The sequence below is a fragment of the Ambystoma mexicanum genome, chromosome 12 (assembly GCF_040938575.1).
Source record: "Ambystoma mexicanum isolate Mex_15411 chromosome 12, UKY_AmexF1_1, whole genome shotgun sequence".
Classification (NCBI taxonomy): Eukaryota; Metazoa; Chordata; class Amphibia; order Caudata; family Ambystomatidae; genus Ambystoma; species Ambystoma mexicanum.
The window spans coordinates 1,008,177,758-1,008,198,100 of NC_090936.1; the positions used below are offsets into that span (position 1 = coordinate 1,008,177,758).

Here is a 20,343-nt window from a genome sequence, read left to right on the forward strand (position 1 = left end):
GAAGTAACACACAATCTGTTTTAGGTGACTCATCTTGTGAGCATACCCAAAAATGAATCATCTATATATGGTACCAGTGCTCCAGTTAAGATTTTAAGGTTGGGAGTAAAAAGATTTTTCTGGAGAGTAAAAATGTAAGTCTATTTTAAATCATATTATAACTGGAAATGTGTTGGTAATAATTTTCTTTGCACCTAGATATTCATGCACATTAAAATGTACATGCTTACTTCTGCCAATCAGGCAGTAAAAATAATAGTTTCCTCTTCTGGTCTGCATTCACTACTGGTCCAAACATATCCATGGAGCCGTTTGGGTGAAAGCAGCGACCCAAGGATCTACATGTCTGTTTCTTATTTTTTGTGCTCTTATGCCGGGACCGACGTAAGGTACTTTGTCCTAAGGCTACACATTAACCAATTGCAGGTCCTTGCTGTCACAGGCCCCCGCCTGGGTATAGCCCTCAAGGACAGGAATTGCCGTATCTGTGGGAGAGCCGATTGCCTGGAGACCACCAGACATGTGCTAACTGCATGTCCTAAATTGGGACAGTTGTACATGTGCATGCTGGGAAAGCTAGTACATAGCCTGGACGCTATCACCGGAGACTCTTTTTGGGACTATTGTCTCACTACAGATACCATCTCATCCCAGATTAGACTGTTCAGAGTTTGGACACACATGAGGGGTCTCCTGTTGAATTAATCCCTCAAGAGACCGGACATGGCACTCCTACTTGTGTTGTCTAAGCTCCCTCGAAGTGGGGTAAAACATTGGTTGGGACATAGGCCCCGTACCTTGCTCTGTCAGAGAACCAGTTAGCCTGGGTACAGGCCTATAGAACGGTCTTGGATAGCCTGGATCCTGTGGATCACTGGTGGGGGGGGGCTTGACCCATCAATATTAGCATTAATTGTGTACTCACTGTATATTTAGTTCCAGTCCGTCCCATTACCTGATCCAATTCTTAACTTTTAATCTGTGTTTTATTTTACCTTATCTTATTATTGTATGTTTCTACGCTTAATATCTTTCGTAATGTTTAATGTTTGTTACGTGGTTATGTTTGCGTAAAGTTAAAATTTGGACTAAATCACAATAAATTATTATTATTATTGTTTGTTTGCAGTATATTTACTCCCTGTTCTTATTTTTTGGGAGTATATGCCTATGTTTAAGGAGTAACAGTGGCTGATGCACCCCCTATCTGTAGGGTTGAATGGAACATTCCCAAATCTCAGCTGGCCTACAGAATGAACAGTATTAGACAAGCCACTACCAAACGTCTTGGAGGGGGCAGACTTGCAAAACAGGTTCCAGGCTCTCATTATTGCATACGGGTGAGTTTTGCTACATCGCTCAAAAGGTTCACCCATTCCTATTAAAAAAAAGATGCATTGCTAGGAGGAAATCAAAGATCAATCCCTTGAGGGGTATTGAAGGAAGGAATAAAAGAAAAATCCCTTTACACCCACACCAATGCTTCATTTCCAGTCCCAGAAGTTAAAGTGGCCATTCTTACCGATAGTCTCTAGACCCACTTCAGCTACCCATCACAAATGCAGTGCTACCATCACGTATACCCCATTGAACTTCAGTCGCCTCCATCAGGTATTGTATTTGCTTGTGACCGTTGTGTTTGTCGCCACCTTGAATCTCATTCGCTCATTTTGATCATCTAGGCACATGGGGCAGGACTGGCCATTTTCATAGCCTTGCCTCATTACCTGGCCACGTGTTGCACGGTGGTCCTCTCGCCTGCTATCCCACCTGTACCTGTTCATATGGGGGTGTAGGGGTGCCCTCTCCTGGGACCTGGGAGAGGAACTGCCCCACCCCCTCCCTCACTCCCGCAGATGTACCTGGGCACTTGGAACAACACTGGCCCGCTCTTCTCTCTGGTCTGGAACAGGTCACAGGAGGACACACTGTGGGGGAACACTGGACTGTACCATCCTGAAAACAAAAGACAGGTTATAGTGAATGTGGTAGGGCACATTGTATGGACACAGTAGGACAGAGTCCTCACATATCAAAACCATGTCCATTATCCACGGGGTTGAGCTAGATCAGAAGGGACTTCGGCTGGGATTAATAGTAATGACAAGACAGTTTGCAGCCTGTGAGTACAATGGACGTGTTAGGAGATGTGACGTTGCCAGCCTGTGTGGGCAGAGATTCTGGTGCCAGGTCCCATCATGATGCCCCAGGGTATACAAGCACATGTTCTGCTGTGAGCTGGCATTACTGTCGCCAGTGTGTGTCTGTCATGTTTTGTGGCTACAGTGATGTCATTAACCTGTGTGAAAGTCTGTGCTGGTTTGTGGATGCATTTATGGCAAAAATGAGTGAGTGCGAGGATATCCGAGGGTGTGATGCTGCAGCGATGTAATAACCCTGTGCAAGCACATTTCCTGGGATGGTACTAGAAGTAACATCATCAGCTGATGCAAGGGCGTTTTGCAGTGTAGCTAAGGCGATGCCATCAACCTGTATGAGAAGAAGTATCATGATTTCTGCATGCATGTTAGGAAAGAATTTTCTTTTTGCAGCTTTCCTTTCTCCTTCAATGGGACACTGACATGTTTGCTGACAGTCTGTGTGACCCTGACCCAAGTTTTGAGAAGGAGGTTGTTAGGGTGATTTTTACACAGCCCTCTGCTGAAAGATGTGCAACTCTCAATCCTAATGGTGAAACACTAATTTCAACCTAAAGGGAAGTCAGATCTCACTAAGGGGTAGCAATGCCAGAGCAGTCAGGCTTAACTCAAGGGGATAGATAAGGCTGATAGCAAAGTTCAGTTAGCCCACACAATTAACCAAGGAAAACACCTAACACTAGCATATTGAAAAATATAAATTTTATTAAAGTCACACATACAATCCCTATCCGGTCAACATACGTGCTTTGGGTAGACATAGTCCATGATGGAATCACACAATGGTCAGTTAAGACTGGATAGTGAGATCTTCCTTAGCAAAATTCGTGTTATTTTTAAACTGCACACATCACCTTACAGTGAAGTGTGTCTGGGATACCTTTGTGACGAATCAACTTCTAGGGCACCAGTGGTCCAGGGATGAATATCGGCTTCTAAGCCATCAATCAACCCCACACCTCTAGTACACCAAAAGGGACCCGAACAGATTGGAATATAAGTGAAATTATAAGACATCCTTGTCCAACTTTGGTAACGTGGATGGAACGGCAAGCTTACCTCTGCATCGTCGTGGATCGTTGGTTAGTTGTAACACAGTGAAAATACAATTCTTACCCAATGATAAAACGGACTGTCCAGTCAAGGTTGTATAAAAAATATCTACGTTATTATTACTACAAGAGAGAGTTCTAGCACACTACAAATACGACCCACCCTTTAAAGGATCACAGAGGACAGACAGTTTCACGAAGGAAAGGGATGCACCCTGGATACTGACAGGAGGGTAACTGTGTAAGCAATCAGTCTTATAGTTCAAGGTTATTCAGTTGCAGCAGGGTTATAACTGTCTCTAGGGGCCTTCGGAGAAGGAACAAGGGGGCAGAACCACAATGTACATGGTGCTGAAGAGGTTCTTGGTGCTCGCCAGAGTCGAGGCGGTTTCAGGGCGCTCTGCAGCCCTTGAGACAGATTTAGTGGCAGGAGACAGCTGCAGGTACCAGGCGGCAGGCAGTTGGGCAAGCAAGGCTGTATAAACGTCTGCAGGCTGTCCGGCGCAGCGACTCGGGTGGCCAAGAATCATTGTGTGCGGGTTGGTGGATCTGGCATGCTGGTCGAGGCAACTCGGACGGCTCTTGTGACTGCGGCGTGACAACAGTCAGCAGTGCAGCCAGATGCGGTTCGAGGACTCGACTGTCCCGAAAATGTCCTTAAAAGATGGACACTGGATGATGCTTGTGTGGCACTCCTCCTAGCTTCTTCGCTGGGCTTGTTTCCTTTCAAGGCAGACGGCTCAAAACCTAGGAGAGTAATTGAAGGCAACAGCCTTATCCTTTGTCCAGAGACTCTCCAGCACTTCCCAACTAGGAAGCTTGCTGGAATAACCTAGAAGGGCACGCTGTGTGCTGGCTGAGTACCGGTTCTGGGGCTGCGGGACAGAGTCTAGTATCTCCCTCTGTCCCCTGTGAGATGTTAAGGGAAGGAATCTTGCTTCCCTCTTGGAAAACCTGGCCCTTCCTTCACTGGCAGAAGATGTAAGGTAGACTGTACCTTCAGGCTGGGTCCAAATGAATCCTTCTTCTTACTCCTTTCAAAGTCTTCAGATGATTTATCGAAGTGAGGGGTTCAGCCCTCTTTTAAAGCCAAATGGGCCCCAGTGATTGGTGCAGGCTAAGCCTACTTTTTTTTTATTAGCATCAATTGATTTAAAACCAAACCTTAGATGCAAGGCACATAAACACCAAGTTAGAATAACATCAGTAAAAAAAAGAAAAATTATTTTTAAAAATATATATATTTTTTGAAAAAAGAAAACTCTCAGTTGCAGTTCCGATAACAAAATTCTCAGTTCAAAAATTCAGATGTTCAGAAGAAAATCAGAGGGAGCTGCGACCCCGAGGTTCAACAGGGAGGGGACTGTCTTTTATGTCCAATTGCTCCAGAATTCCAAAGATCACCTTCACCAAATTCAGCAGCGCCAGAGTTATGGACAGTCTCCCCCACACCTTAGGATTGACCAACATTCTTCCAGGGGTCTGATGGATGATTCTTCGAAGAATTTTCCAAGAAACCTGACCCTTGTGTCTGTTAGTTGTTCACAAAGCAAAACTAAATGCTTCAGGGTTTCTACCCCATTTCTACAGATACGACAAGTGAGAATCCTATCCACCCTGGCTTTCTTTCTTCTTTCAACAATCTCCCTGGTGGGAAATAAGCAGAATCTCAAAAGGTTCTGCCTTTCCACCTGGGAAGGAAACCTCTCCAGGTATGGTGAAACCGTTCCTCTTTTGAAGTGTTCTTCCGATCCCTGAGCTGTCGCCTTATAGGACTTTAGTTTGTCCTGCGTAAGGATCCAGTTCAGATCCAACAACTTTGACTTGACCCCAGTCGGATTAATAAGCAGAAGTTCTTCAGACTTAGCAATGTTTTTAAGTATGCAAAGGCACGTTCCCCGCCAGATGTTTAAAGTAGGTACCACTTTGTCCTCAATTGCCTTGTTGAGAGTCATGAAGCCACATTTCCCTGGCAGTTCCTGGCATTTCCGGTAAAGACACAATTATTTCTACACCATCAAGGAGTACAAAGATGATAGGCCCAATTCTCTCCTGATGAATAGTATTGGAAGTGAGTTTGGTAGTTCCAAAACTCTCTTCCAAAATATACCCTCTAGATGCGGCCACACCTTTGGACTAATGAAGAGATTAGCTTTGGCTGCGTAAGTAAGGATGGGTGCAACTTTCATTTTGTAGAAATCGAACAACGGCAACCAGGAACATTTGCAGTACTTTTGTTTGATCAGCAGTGCCTGAGAAGCCAGATTTTTCACCTTGCTTCTCAACTGTGCCACTCCAGGGGCATCGTTCCAGCTGTCGTTCAAGGCTATCCCCAGGTACACCATTGATGTAACCACAGGGATTAGGGCACCGTTCATCTTCCAGTGGAATTTTTTGAGCTTTCTAGGCCTGCCACCATCCCCCAGAATCAAGACTTTGGATTTCTTTGTGTTTATCGTAAGTGCGTTTTTTTGTACATATGAATCCAGTGCCATTAACTGTCTCTGAAGACCTATTTCAGTTTGGTCCAACAACAAAAGATCATCTGCAAAGAGTAAACGGCCAACAGCTATCCCTGCAATCCTCGGCGGAATACATCTGAATAGCTCAAATGCCTCTTTCATGTCTGATTTTAAAAGGCTGAAAACTACAGGTGCAAGCTGACAGCCCTGCTGAGCCCGTTCTCAGATTTTATTCCATTTGACAGCGTGCCCCTTCTGTCCAACCTGATTTTCAGTGAGGTATCGTTATGTTGAGGCTCCATTGCTTCTCTCAGATCTGGAGGTCACCCCCACCTTTTTAGTTTATTCCAGAGGATTCTGCGGTCAACTGAGTTGTAGGCCTGCTCTAGGTCAATCAATGCGATGTAAACTGTCTTGATAGTTCTCCGTTTTACCATATATTTCAGTATGTTTTCTGTTATGAATGAGGTCAGGAGCAAGGTGCTCGGCAACAGGACAGACAAGGGGTGACAACATACAACTAAGTCCCACCCATCTTCCTGTCTGTTGTAGATCAAAGTATCTCCCTGGTTAACGGAGCCCTCCGTGACTCTTTATTAAAGTGCAGGCTTCCCTTGAAGTATATACTGGGAGAAGACTTCCTATCCCTCCCAAATCACATCCTTCATCCCTCTGAAAGGGGTCCACTCTGCAGGGACACCTCCAGTAACTGCTGGACCCAGACAGGCCATTCACTGCCTTTCATTCAGAGAGGTGAGAACTAGCTTCAAGTTTACACATTGCATACCAAAGGGTGTTAGTCTCGTCTTCCTGTTGGCTCTTCTGGCAAGAATATAAAAAATGTGGGCAACTAAGCCTCTCCTCGAGGCTTGCTTCAATTAGCTTTTTAGTATGCAGTTGCAACAGCTGGAGTAGCCAAAAGGAATGCAGATCCATGGAGCCTTTGATATTTAAATTAGGCTGCTCATGGCTGGAGGAAGGTGTGCCTTCCACCTTCTGGAGATGTTTTGATGTACCCGGAGCTGGCACATTCCAGCTGAATATGACAGGGCACGACAGCACCTGTAGGCTGTCTCTTCCCGGAGTACATGTGACTATGCGTTTTGTGTGGGAAGCAGAGCGACTGGGTGCGGAATGGCCTCACCCAGTCCTCGGAGGTTGATCTCCCATCATTCATTCTCATTATAAAAAAATCAAAAAGCCCATGCGAGCGCACTCTCCCCGTGCGGATGGTCCAATTCCTCACAACTTTGTATCCCTAAAAATTTTTTTTCTTTTTACAACTTTGGTGTTGCAGACACAATGTGCCCAGGATGGGATGGTGGGATTTTTATTTTCTGTATTTTTTACTTTTCTCTCGTGCATTTTTGCATTTTACAGTATCATATACACTAAAATGGCCATGCCTAGAGATTTTCACTTGTCCTTTAGCCATTTTGTGCCTTGGTCTTTTTCCTGCCCCCTCAGGTCCAGAATTGCCATATATGGGAATCCCTTTCCTGGTCAAAGTCTCTGCTTTGCCCAGGAAAGCACAAATTAGCAGTCTATATGTGTGGCAAGATGTGGGTGCTTGGTCTGTCTGGACCTAGTCCACATTCAAGTTAAAGCAGGTCTGTTGCTGGGTAGATGTGTTGGTCAGAGGCTGTCCATTATTTGACAGCTCCCGCAAGTTTGCATGGTACAGATACTTACCAATGGTGCACTTGGGTGTGACTCCAGTCCAGATACTGGCTAAAAGGAGGATTCCTGCAGCCATTCAACAAATCAGCATTGGAGCCAAGAGACCTTCAAAGAAGTGCAGCCCACTGGTGACCTGAGAGTGACCATTGAAGTTGCTCAGCATTGCCACCAACTAAATTCAGGTGAAGCCCAGCTACATTGTACAGCTCTCCAGAAGGCCCTTGTTGGTACTTACCGCTTCTATGATATCATTTATTTCATCATAAACACCAAGCAGATCCTTAGGAAACTCTCCTACTGTGCTCAGGTTGTATGTACATTAAAAGAACATAAACGAAAAGCTTGAATTGCAAAATACAGAGGCCCACTCTGTGGCATTTTGCAATTCAAGCATTTCTTTTTTTATTTATTTTTTGTCCCCCGCATTGTTTCTTGTACGAGAGGGACACTCCCACAGCCCCGAACCCGAAAATACCAAAGTAGAAGTGCAGGGGACACCACCGCAACCCCTGCTCACCTACCTCATTATTTTCAAATTCAGTATTTTATACCTATGCCGAATGCGGCAAAACCGCATCTATGACCCTCTAGATATGATCTTTTGGATCAATACCCTCAGGTTCATCCCAGACCTTTTTTGACAGCTCCTGAAACATCTGGGTCCTCATACTGTGTGTTTTGTTTCTGTTGAAGTAGGTCCAGGGTGCAGAGGTCACATTTGGTGTCGGGATGCTAGGTCCGACTAATCGGCGGTTCCATCCTCTGGCAAGGCGGTTTGTAGGACTGGACAGCTGGAGGACCCTGGCACAATGAAGAAAGGGTCACCACATTGTCAACGACCTCAACGGACCCCCAGAGCATGATGGAGGTGGAGATCAGTGAAGGCCACCTTGACGAAATTGTCTAAGAGGACCCTTGTGGCAGAAACAAAGAAACTGTAGCTGCAATGCTGCTTTTAGTGTTGTAGAGCTGCAATGCAGGGAGAGGCCTCTTGTTTCATAGGTGAAGGGTCTGTGGATTCCCAAGTCTGAACTTGAACGGTTAACAATGAAGCAGGGTAACCCACTAGGAAGCTGCTCAGCCCACAGGATGGTTCTGTGACAGTTGCAGAGGCTTCCAAGCAGGAATCAAGACAGGTCGTTCGCACCAGTCCAGGGGTCAAAGCACCAATGACGGCCTTCGGTGGACCAGCAAAGGAGCAGGGCTTTGCACGGACGGTTGAAGTAAACAATGCTGGTTGGCTGCAGTGAAGCATTCCTCATCTTCACAGGGTTGCTCCTCTTTGTTGGGGCATTGGCTCCAAAAACAGTGCCTTGAATATCTGCAAGAGCCCTCCCTTTATCGAGTATTCGAGCTGGAGTTGCAAAGGATCTGCACTATTCAAATTGGCAGGTGCTGTTCAATCAGAGACATCCTCTGGCCACCCTTTCTGCCCTGCAGCAGATGCACTTTGGTATGGATATGGCTGCGGACCAGACAGTCGCAGCCGACACATCTGGCCACAAACACTCACTACTGCTTTGCTGGAGAAAGGGCTTATCATATATGGCAAATCCGGCCCTGGGTGGGCTGAAAACTGGAGGGGAGTTTATTGCCTTTTGAAACTAATTGTATGCCGAGCTCAGAATCGGGTTCTCATCCCTGATTCCTTTCAAATCACCCTCCTCCCCCTCCCTTACTGACCCACCAGTCTCTCACTCTGGCTTCCCACCTCCAGCCTTCAATCTTACTTCCTTCCCCACCCCTTACTGCTCCTCTGATTCCATGCTCCGTTTTACTATATACCAGTAGCTATTCCCACACTCCCACTCACTGTCACTCTCCCAGTCTCTTTCAGTTGTTATTCCTCCTCTGCTACAACCCCTACCCTTCACTACCTTCCTCTCTCTAGACTCTGAGTGATATCTTGCCCTGCTCACTCCCTCTTTCTACCACTTGTCAGACCCTCAGGGACATCCAGGGTTATGGTGACCTGCACACCCCTCTCACTACCACTACACCCTCTCCTTATTATCCACAATCCCAACTACCACTACTACCTCTGCCATTACTACTACTCCACACCGCCTACTCCTACTCTACCTCTACTACTCACACTCTCCCCTCTCCCACAGAAACACTCCACAGACTCCCTCTTTGACAATATCCTCCACACTCAAATCGCTTTTGCATCCTGGTCACTCAGACATCCTCCTGTCCTCACCCACCTAACCCACACCTACACACTCACACATACCTCCTTAAATAGCCCATCCCCTGCCAGGATTGGATAGTCACCCTGTCCAATCATTTACATGGCTTCAGGGGGTGTGACGGGGATAGCCATGGGAGGGTTTAAAAGGGCAAGCTAGGTCTGCCACTTTCCAACATGGTCCTTGCTGCACTTCTCAAATGGAGCCTATACTGGCTCCCTGAGGCCAACTGGTTTACCAAGCTTCGCTGGAGGCTTTTTCCCCTCTCAAAACTCCATGGTGGTTTAGTGGGGCCTGCTTATAGGGCCTTTCTCCCTTAGAAAACATCCCTGGTGGGCTAGTGGGTTAATTTTGCTCTCCTCTTGCAGTGACCGGTGTTTTCCTAGTTGCCGCTCCCCCTGCTGCAGGTCTGCTGGGCTGCGTTCTTGGCTGACAGGTGTTGTGGTGTTCTCGGCACCCCTTGACCGAGATGCCCCCTCGAAGTCCAATGTTGGAGAGCACACCTCTCCTGGCTGCTGATCTGCTTCAGCCACCTAGAGGTCGGCATCACCACAGGTAAGGAATGGAGAGGAGAGGGCCTGCCTGCACTCAAGCACCCATGTTGGACTGCGGTGGGCTCTACCCCTCCTCCCACCTTGGCAGGGCCACAACAGTCTGTATAATGGATTTCTTTTGAATCAACATATTTGGTAACATGCTGCACTTCCCATCATATTTTCAACATTTTCCTAGGGTATGAATCATCTCAAATCCGCCCCGCTGGGAGCTTTGGAATCACTTGCAAAGCTTGATCAGTGCAATACTAGGCTGTTTCTATATCTGTTGCAGGGTTGGTTTTAATATATGGTCCAGCCCTGGTGGTAGATGAAAAGGTGAGTTATGGGAGTGGCTCATTTGTTCGCAGGAAATGGTGAAGTGTTTTGCTAGTTGATATTCTGCTAGTGGTACTACAGTGAGGGATGACTTGGGATGCTACGCTAAAGGTGCATCCCTTATTAGAGAGCTGCTCTGTTTGCCCATGGTCTCTCCCGCAGATCATTGCTTTTAACATTCCCACAGGCAATGACAAGCATAGTTAACATAGAGGCAAAGTGATTCCGGGTTATTCTGCTCTCACTCCTTTTCATGAGAGGACCATTGGTACCACACATTTCCACTGGTTAATGAAATGGTAGGAGCCCTGTTAAAAAATGAAAGCATTTGGAAGGAGCACATGCCATTTCTAAATGTTTAAATTCCCTAGACCATTCTGTTGAGAGATGATCAACTCGATTACAGAATCTATTAGGCTGGCACATGATAAGGAAGGGCTCACCTGGTCCAACTAATCGTCTAAAAACCCCTATATGCCACATCAGAAGCTTCCAAATAGGGGTTGCATCATTCCTCGTGATGGAGGCTATCAGATGCTTATAGCTGATGACGTAAGCAATTGGATTGAGTGGGTGGGTAAAAACATTTAGATAGGGGAATGACGGCAGAACATAAATCTGGTTTGAACACGAGTAATCCATTCTCTGTGGTTTTCCAGCACATGTTGCCCTTCACCGTTCCTGGGAAATTTGACAATAAGCAGCTTGATTGAAAGGTGTGGACCACACTAATGTATCAACTGTCATATTACTAATTACATACATCATATCTGGCCCAAATTATAGAGAAATCTTCAACGTTATTCAGAATTGTAGTTGGCACTGGGTAAAAACATTTAGTGGTCTAGCAACAACCCCTTGCTTTTCCAGACCACATATTAGCGCTGTCATAGAAGAAAAAATGGTGATTTCCACCAGGGATCAAGCAAAGAGACTTAAATTCTGGCTTTGTCATAGAAGAAGCGATGGTGATTCCCATCAGGGATCAAGCCAAGAGACTTCAATTCTGGCTTTGTCATAGATGAGGCAATGGTGATTACCACCAGGGATCAAGCTAGAGACTGCAATTCTGGCTTTGTCATAGAAGAAGCAATGGTGATTCCCACTAGGGATCAAGCTAAAGACTTTATTTCTGGCTTTGTCATAGAAGAAGCAATGGTGATTCCCACCAAGGATCAAGCCAAGATACTTCAATTCTGGCTTTGTCATAGATGAAGCAATGGTGATTCCCACCAGGGATCAAGCTAGAGACTTCAATTCTGGCTTTGTCATAGAAGAAGCAATGGTGATTTCCACCAGGGATCAAGCTAGAGACTTCTACTCTGGCTTTGTCATAGAAGAAGCAATGGTGATTTCCACCAAGGATCAAGCCAAGAGACTTCAATTCCGGCTTTGTCATAGATGAAGCAATGGTGATTCCCACCAGGGATCAAGCAAAGAGACTTCAATTCTGGCTTTGTCATAGAAGAAGCAATGGTGATTCCCACTAGGGATCAAGCTAAAGACTTTATTTCTGGCTTTGTCATAGAAGAAGCAATGGTGATTCCAACCAAGGATCAAGCCAAGAGACTTCTACTCTGGCTTTGTCATAAAAGAAGCAATGGTGAATTCCATCAGGGATCAAGCCAAGAGACTTGAATTCCGACCTTGTCATAGAAGAAGCAACAGTGATTCTTAACAGGGATCAAGCCAAGAGACTTCATTTCTGGCTTTGTCATAGAAGAAGCATTGGTGATTCTCACCAGGGATCAAGGTAGAGACTTCAATTCTGGCTTTGTCATAGAAGAAGCAATGATGATTCCCACCAGGGGTCAAGCCAAGAGACTTCAATGCTGGCTTTGTCATAGAACAAACAATGGTTATGATTCTTACCAGGGATCAAGCAATGATACTTACATTCTGGTGTCATAGAAGAAGCAATGGTGATTCCCAACATGGATCAAGCCATCAAGCCAAGAGACTTAAATTCTGGCTTCATCATAGAAGAAACAATGGTGGTTCCAACCAGGGATTAAGCCAAGAGACTTCAATTCTTGCTTTGTCATGGAAAAATGCAAAAAGTGCAGCAGGCATATGGGCCTTCTCCTCCAGGCTTTGGTGGGGAAAATCCTTCTTGCAACTATGTACTGCATTGAGCTACTCTGTTAGCATTGGCTCAATGAGTCGCGGGGAGACATGTCTCCTCGAGTCTTCACAATTGGTCATTTTCTTAAATCTAAAGTGTTACTTCTATGTGGCTTTTTAGCATAAATCGTGAGATGCATGTCAGAATGACCCATATTGTAGAAGATACAACACAGAAGGGCGTCCTATGTTTGCAGAGGAATGAAGGGGCTGATGCGCAGTAAGAAACTTGAAAGATGACCATGAAGGAGTGCAATCCAGACACAATGTTCAGAGTCAGGAGACAGGAATGAGGTGCAAATCACAAGGGTACAATACGACAGATGGGGAGTATACTGAAGGAGACAAACAGGTTTAATGATGAGATAGCAAGCAGTGACCAATAGCAGACAGAACTAACAAAAAAGAGTGCATAACCAGAAGACCTAACAACTTACGAAGTAGCAGGACATCGGAGATCGAAAATTCTTCCGACTGCCTACCGTATCTATCAAGGAAAAGCAAAATCATCTCTAACCTACTTCTCGTGTCCAGTCCAACTGGAAGGAGAAGGGAGATTTGCGTACTAAAGATGTGTTAACGTTCTGCAGGACATGTTTATAGTTTTGATTGAAGGGGTCATGTTTGTGTGCAGACGGAGACCCAGTGGAAACATGCCATTAAACATTTCAGAACATTTAAGAATGAGCTTTTGCCCCAGGAAGAGGGAGGTTCTTTTCCCCCATTGATTTTCAATGGTGTAAACTCCATTTTAGCTGCTGAAAGATACAAAACACTACAAAATGTCAACATTTTGGGCTGGGAAATCAGCTTTCCTCCAAGTACGGCGACTTGGTTGGTATAAGTGGAAAGTGTGTTCGTTGAATGGGTATGGAGCAAAGAGGCTACCAATGGCAGGAAAGAGGATGTGGAAGTGGCAGGCAGAAAGGAACTCAGACCAGGAGAGAAAAGCAGCAGGAAACCCACTCACGCCTTTAAGAAGTAGTGTACAGGACAAAGGAATCGACTGGGCAACATCATAAGCAAGACGTTTAGTGCCATGAGGGATGGACAATGTCATGATTGGGGGGCAGAGAGACTGGCAAAGACAATACGAACATGGGAGAAAAGTGAACATTGTCTAAGTACGATGGAACCCTGGTGCTAGGGGACATGAAACATACCTTGCACTTGCAGTTCTGGCAGGGCTCATCAGGGTCGATGAATTCCTGACCCTCACTATAGGTACGCTGGTTATAGGTGCACTTCTCACATGTTGGGCAGCAGTCGCCTGTGAAATGAAGCATGGGTTAGGTGTGGTTCAAATAATGAAGGCATGGCATGGATTGAGGTCTTGGATGAGCTCTGCTAATTGTAGTCAGAGCAGAACAGAATCAGGAGAGATGTCGATGTATGCCTAACATGTCAAACCAAAACAGAATCACACTGCAAAAACAGGCACAACTAGAAGATGATCTATAAAATAACATAGCATACCATAAACAAAACCTAAATGATCCTTGCACAGTTGCCAGAAGACTCTACACAATTCCCAACAGTCTCTGCCACCATTGCAGACCCCTTTGTCTATGCTGCGATAGCCCCACAGTCAGCATCACATGCCACATGAATGTCCATTCTGTGGGGTACCTGTATGTTAAGGAGATTTTCCAGATGTCCTCTATTGAGGGATTAGGAAGCAAAACCTTTCAGTAGTAAAATATACAGAGAGAGGGAGACAGGCACAGATAGAGTTAAGGTGAGAGAATGCTTGAGGGTTTTTTGCACTGAGCTGCATGTTTCTTAAACCCAGTCTTAAGGCAGAATTGCTATTTTGGGGGATTCGAGGGCCACATTGTAGGATAACTGACTTATTTTTAGTGGCAAGAAGGACTTCTCCCAAAGTCCACCTGCATTGCAACTCTTTTTACCTTACTTAAGATATACGGTATTGGTTCACTCCTAGGATGACCAGTGACAAGGGTGGCCTTTCAGGCACCCCTTTTTATCCCGGGATGTTATAGCACCCTACATTGGTTTTAGGGAGTAGGATGGTGATAGTTGTGCTATATTTTCATCAGGGATGCAAAGAATTTTAAAGCATTGGTAGCCCAATGCAGCGTTTTGGTAGCCATGGAAGCACCAATATGTATTTTAAATCATGACTTCAGCCATTTTGTATTTTAGGACTAATTATGTTTATGACAACCATGAAATGGCCTTCAAATGACCGTTCTTACCAAGTGGGCTCTTCATGAGCCCCCATGGCAGCCTCAATATTGGTTTAAGCTTGTTTAGGCCAATTTATGCTCTCCCTCTCACGTCCTGTGAGGGTGGTCTTTATCCCTCAGCCTCCTCTTGTGCTTGGTAAGCTGGCCTTTGGCTAGTCCATTTTGCAGTCGTACTGAAGGTCCTGCCTGGTCCCTGCCTCCCTCTCTTGGCGGTTTGTTCTGCAACTTGGAAAAGATAGGTCTGCCAGCCTCCTTAAGAAGTTCTTCTAACCCAATTCCTGCGGTTTTCGCCAGCCACTTCTAACCCTTAGCTGTCCATAACTGGAGGGTAAAGTGGTTTGAGCATCTACGGGTTTGGGTATTTTGCTTCTGTAGGTCCAGTGCAAGCTTCCTGAATTCTCCTGCTGCGTGCTCATCTGCTGGTTTCAGAATTCCATGTTGGAACTTGCTTGTGGACTGTTTATTGGTGCTTGCATTTGTTTATTGCCAGGATCTTCTGCTTAGCTGTGGGTCACCTCTGTGGCCTAGAGCGGTACAGGGACACCAACACCCCACCTGATCTGCTGCTTGGGATGGTCAAAGGTGCCTCCACCCATTAACACGGCCCTTGGATCATGTTCTGCTGAGTTGGCCCCGTTCTTTGTCCACTGAGCCGCAAGAAGCCATCATTACAGCTACCTTCATTATCCCAGAGTCTTCTTCACCAGGTTATTCACTTCAAGCTTGAGTTCTGACATTGTGGAAGGGCTGTTTGTTACTTTTCTTGGTCATGAGGGTAATCAATGGCTCATGGTTCAAGCCTCTGTGCAAGCTTGTATGTACCCAGATTGTTTTGCTGTACTGGAGACATTTTGTCGAAAATGCCGATGATAGTACTTACATCTGTGTCCTATGGTGTGCGATTATTAAAGCTACTCATCCTCTAGGATCCCTCTAACCAGCAATCAAGATTCTCTGTAGGTAAGTCTCAACCGCACTTCTCCTTGGCTTACTTTGAGGGTCTTCCTGGACCACTCCATCTTTCTCTGTGGCTTCGAGTTTGCCTTCTGACCTCTGGATCTCTTCATTGGGGGTCTCCTCTGGTAGTCAATCTGGGTTTGAACAGACTTACCTCCATTAAAGAGGATATCCCATTGATTCTATGGACCTTTCTATCAGTACTGGAACTGCCCTTCAGTGATTCTCAGGGCACTTACCTGCCCCTCTAAATTTTTCTTGTTCCCACAAATGGTTCATTGAGCTCTGTTAGCTCCCTAGACACGTCTGTGGTTGTAGAGCTCTCAACACACAGTTATATAAAAACTAACTTGACACTTCCAAACACTTCTGAAGGCAGAGACTTGGACTGGTTGGTCCCACCATACGAAGGGTCAAAGCGCTGATGAGGATCTTCATGAGTTCGATGTTGAGAAGCAGGGCTTCAGCAGAACGTGGCTGGAGTCAATGATGGTTGTCTTAACGGAAGTCTTCAGGTTTCAATAGACTGGTCAACTCTTCGTAGGGCTCTTGGATCCAAAAATTATGTGGGGGAATGACTCCTCCTTTTATCACAAATTTGAGCTGGGGGCTTGCCAAACCCAACGATGGTATGGATCTGCACCATTCAAATTGTCAAAGGCTGCCCAATTATGGACAGCATCTTGATCCACATCTGTCCAGCAGCAGACATCCCCTGGCTGGAATGTGGATTGGGGCAAGAAAAGTCCCAGCCCCCACATCTGGCCAGGATGCACACAAAGCTACTTTGGCTGGGAAACTCTTGTTTTTGTCTGAGAAACAAATTATCATATAAGTAATTTTCCAACTTGACAAGGGAGCAAGTAGGCCAAAGGACAATATGGCTAAGTGGCTGATTTTACTGCAGTAATCACTGCAGGGAATGATGAGGAAAAATGGTTTGGCAACCCAACCATGGGTCTTTTAAACTGTGCTATATAATAGCTGCATAGTTATGTAGGGTGCTAGGAACAGGTCAAAAGCCTATTTTGGGTGGTCTTTCCATGCAGAAAGCATCACTGTAAAATGGAATGGGTCAGACAAAGAGGGGTTATTTTAGATTGGCTCATACATAGCATTGGCACATATACTTAGGTGTAAGCAGTCCCCTCCGTTCTATGTTATCTATTCACTTAAAGGATGTAAATATAACACGAAAATCCTTGCAGGCTCGGGGTTCCCACTTTAATTTACACCATTAACTAAATGGATTGCAAATGCTGCCTGCCATATCTGTGCATAGCAGATACACTTTACATGGGTTCCTATGCAATATGTTTGCTTTTTGGAGGTAAGAAATCATACAGATTGCCTAAACATCCATATTATCTCCACACACAAGGAAATTACATACAGGCAGTGATGCTGAAGGATTTGTGAGATGGAGCGGATGGGGACGGCAGATTTGGTAATCCCAATCCCTGCCCCTGATTGACTTCACAAATCAAGGAACCATATACACAGTGTAAAAAGAAATGTGTACAACATTTGTTGAGGGGCAGATGAATACACCATCTGTAGCTATTGCCCCTCCCCCTGATGATGAACAGATGAACATGTCACCTATAGCTCTTGCACCTCCCCGGTCCAATATTGTAATGGTGAGAAACATTGCTCACTGAGACAACCATATCACCCATAGTTTAAGCAGGTGCAACAAATAATTAACATGACATGAAATAAATATGGCGAAAATGACCAGGCAGATGATAGAAACATATATATATGCATTCACCATGAAGAAACACAGACACTAGCTCAAAGATGCATTTATATATGAAGAATATTACATTTGCAGACAATTCATAAATGAAGAACACAACATAAGCAATGCATTACCCAATTGCAACACTAACTGCACGCAAATATAGCTCACTAACATAGAAATGCAAGAGTAGCTGGCAGCCAGCTTTGTTAAAATGGACTCTGCAGTAAGCTGTATTAATACATGAGCTTCCAGTTCCAGTAGAATATAAAATGCTGAATTAATAAAATGTAGATCCATGCAGAGCTCAGACATTAACTCAAAGCTTAAAAGCCAAGGTTCAAATATGACAGAAGAATGCTCCTGCAGGAAGGGGTTTTTGCCCAGGACAACAGTTGCAGACTTTGGCTGTGAAATATAGAGTTAACTATAATTGAATGGCAGAAAATGCAGATTTTAGCAGTTCTGCTTACAAGTTTTTTTTTATAATTGAACTTGGCATGAAGCAAGGGAACAGATAATGAAGAGAGCCAATCAGAGTGCATGGGAATGATTTCCTACTTCAGTCGGCCTTGAAGTGCTTTTGCACTGCCTCACCTATCTCTAAGCAAAATAGAATCTGCTCTAAACCTGTATTTTGCAGCTACTTCTGCTGGTCAGCACATGATGATGTCAGTAAAGAGGAGGGAGATTTCTGAGGGTGTTGTCAGAAAATGGATGGGGTGAGTTGTAATGCCAGGAAATATGGTAAGCCAATGAAACCACACTATGTATAGAGCCTATGGATATTTGCACCAATCATCTCGTTGACCTGCCCAGAATGTAGCTAAATGCATTCTGTTCAAATTCTGTGGTTTATGTGTATAAAAAGTTTTCCAAGTGGTGGCAGAACTGAGAACCTTTTCAGTAGTCCAGGACTGGTTGTGATGCTTCTCCCAGCTGAGGATGTGGGTGGGTGGCAGGGGGTTAATACACCTTTTTGTTCCCTGCACAGTGGTGTACCTATTATTGAAGCATGCCTGAAAATATGACTTTCTTAAAACATTTTATGCATGATTTTTACTCATCACACAGCCGCTGCCAGGACAAAATGATGTAAACAGAATTGAAAATCTCCCTTCGCAGAGAGGGTATGTACACCTACCGTTGCCTTGGGTTGGGTGCAGACAAGCAATGGGTGGGCACTGGGTTGCTCCACAGACGGTGTCCCCATTCAAGCAGGTACAGGTACTGCATGGCTCTCCATCTGGCTCCCATGCCACCCCATCATCAAACTCAGTCCCGTCCAGCACACAGACTGTTCAGAAAAAGGACAGCATTATCCAACACAGTAAGGTGCCCTGAAGAACCAGGAATAGTGACATACAACAGTGTGACATTTTTGAAAGACAATGACAAGGCTAGTGAGATTTGGTGAGCACCTGCTTACAAAGTCTCAGGAAGGGGGCCTCAAGCCATTTCAACAAAGATTTGCAAAAGGGCATTTAATTGGTGTGTGCTCTGTGCATGCATGCTTAGAGAGGACGGGGTCAACAACAACTCACAATGTCATGGTTTGCAGCCAATGAAGCACACCTGATAAACTAATGCTCACGCTGGATTGAGGGGGGCCCCCAAGGCTCTGCCCCATTATTAGGTAAGTTTTTCTAAAGTCCAACTGGTGTGGGACTTCATAGGACTTATCTCTTGGTATTAGGGACCCAACACTTAATATAGGCCTGTACTACACAAGTCGGTACAATGGCTGAACAGCCAGGCTTATTTTAGGAGGGTTAATGTGAGCTGGAGAACAGTACCTTGAAATCAGTAAACATAAGGATCCAAATAAACTCTTAGGGCTTGATCACAAGTTGTGTGGTATCCCGGCGGTAATACCACTGGGATCTTGCCCAATGGTAATTGCGTTAGAGCCACCTGGTCTGGTGATATTAGCACCGGAACACGGGTTATGCATTAACAGTAAATCCCCATTGGGTCCATTGGGCTGTGGGCACTGTTAGTTACCACCGGTGGTAATATCACTGGCGGTAATAGCTCTGAAAAAAGGGCACTAAATGTGATTTTCACATCAAGCTGAAAGCTGGAGGTAACACTGCCTATTTAGGGCCCAACTCATATCAGACTAGCCCTTGTAGAGGAGGTCCCAAATACAGCTCTCACTCCAACCATCCATTTTGAAGTACCAGAAACGTTCACACCGAGATATGTGACGCATGATGAGCAAATAAACCACCGGAGAGCCGCGGTAGGGCTCTGTCCAGTACCTATCCGAAGAACGATGCCTATTGAAGTACCAGTACCAAGGAAACCATGGACAGTAAGGTACCCATTGAGAAAGCCATATCAACAAATGAGACGAAATGAAGATCGTCTGAGTACAGTGCCTGAAGAAACCAAAAAGGTCTTAATGGAAGATGAATGGTGACATTACAAGAACCAAAACCTGACTCACCAATAGAAGAAATGACGACCAGAGAATGATATAAAGAGACAAAAATGCCATGAATAAGGATATCGTGAACTTAGAGTATGAAGGCGATGTCAAATTAAAGAAGCTTAAGCTGTAAGCATGGCATAGATATTCAACCAGTTTACACGTGTACATATGCTTGGAACCGTAAGAAAGCTAAAGGAATCATGTGGCTTGCTATGCTTAGTAGAGGAATAGTGCGGCAAGTGCCATACACATATGTACCTCAATTAAAGCACTTTACATGAAGTATACGTTCACTTTGCACAAAAGCAGAATTAACCAAAATTACTTAGGCCAGTCGAGAAAGGTTTCACATTCAACAAGATCAGGAGCTGAGCAAAAGAAACGAAACTCAGCAGAGGCAACTCGTGCCTATGGAACCAAGGTTGTATCCATCAAAATGGACAAGCAGTAGCTA

General features: G+C 45.1%; 1 protein-coding gene across 1 annotated transcript in view; it reads right to left on the reverse strand.

The window, feature by feature from the left end:
• The window catches only part of KCP (kielin cysteine rich BMP regulator), an 823,409-nt gene that overhangs the window by 242,675 nt on the left and 560,391 nt on the right, over positions 1–20,343 (reverse strand). The window contains exons 28-30 of the mRNA XM_069629543.1: positions 18,597–18,749; positions 13,705–13,811; positions 1,863–1,956 (exon numbers count right to left, since the gene is read on the reverse strand). Of these exons, the coding sequence (XP_069485644.1) occupies positions 1,863–1,956; positions 13,705–13,811; positions 18,597–18,749 (354 nt within the window). The remainder of the gene's footprint in view (positions 1–1,862; positions 1,957–13,704; positions 13,812–18,596; positions 18,750–20,343) is intronic.